Source organism: Lagopus leucura, unplaced genomic scaffold (genome assembly GCF_019238085.1).
Source record: "Lagopus leucura isolate 7727_CA_CO unplaced genomic scaffold, USGS_WTPT01 246-0_obj-0_obj, whole genome shotgun sequence".
Taxonomy (NCBI): Eukaryota; Metazoa; Chordata; class Aves; order Galliformes; family Phasianidae; genus Lagopus; species Lagopus leucura.
The window spans coordinates 28234-32961 of NW_024969430.1; the positions used below are offsets into that span (position 1 = coordinate 28234).

Genomic DNA, 4728 nt, shown 5'->3' on the forward strand with positions numbered 1-4728 from the left:
CAGGCATCTCCCCCAACGTGAAGACAGAGATGGACAAATCGCCCTTCAACAGCCCCTCGCCGCAGGACTCCTCACCCCGCCTGAGCAGCTTCACGCAGCACCACCGTCCCGTCATCGCGGTGCACAGCGGTGAGCCGGGGCTGTGGGGTGACGCGGGACCCCTGTGGGGTGACACGGGACCCCCATGGGCTCTCGGTGACGCCGTCCCCTCCCTTCACCCCTCGTCCCTGTTCCACCTGCAGGTATCGCTCGCAGCCCGCACCCTTCATCCACGCTGCATTTCCCCACCACCTCCATTCTCCCCCAGACGGCCTCCACCTACTTCCCGCACACGGCCATCCGGTACCCGCCTCATCTCAACCCGCAGGACCCACTGAAAGATCTCGTCTCGCTGGCCTGTGACCCGTCCAACCAGCAGCCTGGACCGGTAAGGCTCCCACATCCCAGCGCCGCTCCCACCGCAGGGACACGGCCACCCCAGGGGGACGCAGCCATCCCTTGGGGACACGGCCATCCTGTGGGGACGGGGGAACCAAGAACCATCATCAGCGCGTGGCCGTGGGGATTTGTGGTGTCGCCGCATGGGGATGTGGGGTGCGATGCGGTGGGGACGTGGGGTGTGACGTGGTGAGCTGCTCCGTGGGGTGCCGGCACCCGGCGCTTGGGGTTTTGTGGCCCCAAATGAGCGTCGGCATTGGTTTGGTGCTGAAATGGAGTCGGCGCTTTGGTGGTTGGTGATGAGGTTGTGGGGCTGAGCCGTCACGTGGAGAGGGGGTGGGTTGTTGGGGGGTGGGCTGTGGGTGTGAGCGTCTGCAGAGAGGCACCGTCCTGGAGCTCCCCGTGCCCCGTCGGTCCGTGCGCCCTTGCAGCAGTTGGGGACCCGTCGGCCCGCGCCGCATCCTGCTGGGGGAGTCCTGGGGGAGAGGGGGGGTCCCGGGGATGGGGGGGGTCCTGCTGTGCGCCCGTCTCTGCCCCCCGCACATCCAGCATGCCGTGCACTGAGCGCCCTCTGCACAAACCCCGTGCGCCCAGCATGCCTCAAACCCAGCGTCCTCCGTGCTCCCGGCGCACCGTCAGCCTTCACGCCCCGCACCGTGCGCAGCCAGCACGCCGCTCAGCCCGCGGCCCCGGCCGTGCTGCTCGGGTGTAGCCAAGCACCCTGAGCTGTGGGCCACGAGCATCTGTGTGCCATGCATCCAGCGTCCTGTGCGCCCCATGCACCGTGCACACGGCGTGCCTTTCGCCCAGCACTGCGAGCGTCCCCTGCACCCCTCACCCCGTGCACCCAGCACCCCGTGCACCCCAGTCTCCCATCACCCTGCCTACCCGGCACTCCATGCATCCTATGCATTGTGCACCCAGCACCCCGTGCACCCCATGCACTTCTCATTCTGTGCACTCTGTGCATGCAGCAGCCCGTGCATCCCATTCTCCCATCACCCCATGCACCCTGTGCACCATGAACCCAACACCCCCATGCTCCATGCATCACTCATGCTGTGCACCCAGCACCCTATGCACTATGCAGCCTGCACCCCATGCACACCATGCACCACACACCCTGTGCTTCCTGTGCACCATGCACCCAGCAGCTCAGGCACTCCATGCACCCAGCACCGTGTGCACCGTGCACCAGGCACCCCTTGCACCCAGCTCCCTGCACCCCAGGCACCCCTTGCACCCCGTGTACCCGGCACCATTTGCACCATGCACCCAGCACACCATGCACCTCATGCACCCAGCTCCCTGCACCACGCTCCCTTTGCACTGACGCCAGTGGTGACCTCCATCCCTGCAGCACCCTGCAAGACCTGCGTACCACAGCTCCGTCACCAAACATGGAGGGTCCTGGGGACCCCCCGCTCACCCCCCCCGGGGTCTGACACCATGCTGTGGGGCACAGCCGCCCTTCCCATGCGGGGTCGGGCCAGATCGAGGCCGGCACTGTGATCCCCCCACCCTGTGACCCCCAGGTGGGGTCTCATCGGCGCCGTCAGCTCTGAGACCCAGCAAACTCGTGCCACCGAGGGCCGCGCCGCCCTCCCTAATGCCTTTGTGCTGTTTTTTGTGTTCTGTGTCTGTGTTGTGTCCCCAGTTAAATGGAAGTGGTCAAGTGAAAGTGCCCAGCCACTACCTGCCCACGCAGATGCTGGCACCGCCACCTCCCCCCGGCATGCCCCGCTTGGCCGTCTCTCCTGACACCAAATCAGCCACGACAACTTCGGAGGGAGGGACGACCTCACCGACGTCACCCAGTAAGCACCCCCGCGGCGCCCGCCCACCCGCCGGCCCCCCAACCTCCTCCGGGATGCGTGCCATGAGTTTGCCAGGTCTCGGGCAGGGTGACCAAGGGCGCACGGCGCCCCGTTCTTCCCACCCCCTGGGGGGGTGTGGGGCTCCAAGTTGGTCCCTTGGACCGGCAGGAGCCTCGTGGCCCCCCCTGGGAGGCCGGCGGAGCAGGAGAAGGCGGCGGAGCCGTGAGCCCAGGCTGGGCCTCTCCGTGCCTCGGTTTCCCCAGCGGTGCTGCGGGGACGGTGCGGCGCTGGGCTCGGGGGGGGGGCCCATATAGCAGGGTCCCCACCAGCTGCGGGGTGATGCTGGAGCGGGAGGGCTGGCCAAGCCCCCCCCCGGATGTCAACACTGTGCTTCATTAGCAGTGGCGGCTAACGAGCTCAGCCCCCTGTGCTCTGTTCCTGGGGATTTCAATGCGTGGGGCTGCGGGGGTTTCAGGAGCGCAGTGGCGGTGGGGAACGTCCCCGTGTCACTGCACCAAGGGGGCACCACCAGGGGCCAACAGCCGGAGCGTGGGTGCTAAGCGTTGGTGGCGTTAATGTTTCGTGGTGGGATGTGACGAGGGGGCAGCTCGTGGCCTGAGATCAACCACGGCCTCGGGGAGGGGGCTGGGCAGTGCCAGTCCCCCCCAGGCACAGGCTGGTTGTCCCGAGGGGACACAGAGCCCGCTGTCACCACCTCCGTGGGGTCCCGTTGCCGGACCCTATCCCATGGTGGGCGCTGCGTGGCACTGTGCCCAGCGGCCGTGCCGTGGGGCCAGGCCCATCACCCAGCTCCAGGTGCCTGGGACGCCCATCCCTGCAGCGGGGGGTTGATGGCATTGCCACCCACAGCGCCGTTAATCAGCTCTCGTTTGTTCCCCAGCCTACTCTGCACCAGGCACGCCCCCTGCGAACCGTTCCTTCGTGGGATTAGGACCAAGGGATCCTGGGAGTATCTATCAGGCACAGGTGAGATGGGGCGGGTGCTGGGGGGACCCTGCTGCCTTCGCCCTGTGTGGCATCAGCGTGAGCGTCACCGCCGTGGGCACCGTGCTGTGGCAGTGCTGCAGCGGGCATTGCTGACTGGACACTGCAACAGGGGGGCCTTGCAACAGGAGGCATCACTGCTGTGGTGCTGCAGCAGTGGGCACTGCAGTAGTTTGGATATCACTGCCTTGGTGCTGCAGCTGTGGGCAGTGCAGCAGTGAGCATTGCTGCCGTGGTGCTGTAGCTGCAGGCATTGCAGCTGTGGCGTCACTGCCATGGTGCTGCAACCTTGGGCATTGCAACTGTGGGCTTTGCAACCATGGTACTGCAGCTGTCATTGCAGTAGTGGGCATCACTGCCTGGTGTTGCTGCTGTGGGCTTTGCTGCCATGGTGCTGCAACCGTGGGCATTGCAGCTGTGGGCTTTGCAACCGTGGGCATTGCAACCATGGTGCTGCAACTGTGGGCATTGCAGCTGTAGGCATTGCAGTAGTGGGCATCACTGCCGTGGTGCTGCAGCCGTGGGCATTGCAGCTGTGGACGTTGCAGTAGTGGGTGTCATTGCTGTGGTGCTGCAGCTGTGAACACCACTGCTGTAGAGCTGCAACTGTAAGCACTGCACCGGCAGGCATTGCTGCTGTGAGCGCTGCACCGATGCCGTGGCATTGCAACCGTGGTGTTGCTGCCGTGGGCATCAGCACTGTGCTCTTGCAGACGTGGCATTGGCACCATGGGCATCGTGGTGTCACCAAGGCATCACTGCCTCAGGCACTGCAGCTGTGGCACTGCCACCACGCTGTTACTACTTCAGGCATCGCCGCGCCACAGGCACTGCAGCCGTGGGGATTTGGGCTGTGGGCATCGCCGCCGTCCGACCGCCGCCGTGGGCACAGCCAGCACCGTGAGCATCGTCACCATTGTCACTGCAGCGTCCCCAGCGTGGGCACGGCGATAGCAGGGGGTCTCCAGGTGACCCCCCCCCCCCTTGGCCACGTCCCCCGTCCCACTGCAATACAGCCACGGCCCCGTGGCATCACTGGGCACAGGGACGCCCCCACGCCACGTCCTGAGCAACGTGCCACCCCCAGCGGGTCCTCTGCAGTGACTCTGGGTGTCCCAGTAGCTGGGTGTGAGATTGAGGGGGGGGGACACACGTTGGGGAGCGGGGATCGGCTGAGACCCGGCACGCTCAGTTCATGTGTGGAGGGGCCAGGAAGGGTTAAGGGAAACGGAGGCCCCCGAGCTGTCTCGTTGCCAACGGAAACCAGACATGAGGTCATCGGGGATGAACTTGGACTTGGGGAGGCTGGAGACAATGGGAGAGCAGTGGGGGGCCCCCCCCGCCCCACCACCTCTGAGCTGGGGACAGCGCTGTCCCCAAGGGGAGAACCCTGGGGGTGTCACTGCAGCGCCTTGGTGGGGTGAAGCCATCCCCAAAATCGCCGTGGGGAGGTGGGGGGGGGGGGGGG

General features: G+C 66.1%; 1 protein-coding gene across 4 annotated transcripts in view; it reads left to right on the forward strand.

Moving 5' to 3' along the window:
* The window catches only part of NFIC (nuclear factor I C), a 20297-nt gene extending 16105 nt beyond the window's left edge, over positions 1–4192 (forward strand). The window contains exons 7-10 of one of the 4 annotated variants that reach the window (XM_042895060.1): positions 4–129; positions 243–427; positions 2096–2255; positions 3157–4187. In XM_042895060.1, the coding sequence (XP_042750994.1) occupies positions 4–129; positions 243–427; positions 2096–2255; positions 3157–3356 (671 nt within the window). In that variant the 3' untranslated portion in view covers positions 3357–4187. Of the gene's footprint in view, positions 1–3; positions 130–242; positions 428–2095; positions 2256–3156 lie in introns of all 4 variants that reach the window. The other 3 variants (XM_042895062.1, XM_042895061.1, XM_042895059.1) reach the window with 3 other exon arrangements.
* The last annotated feature ends 536 nt before the right edge of the window (positions 4193–4728 follow it).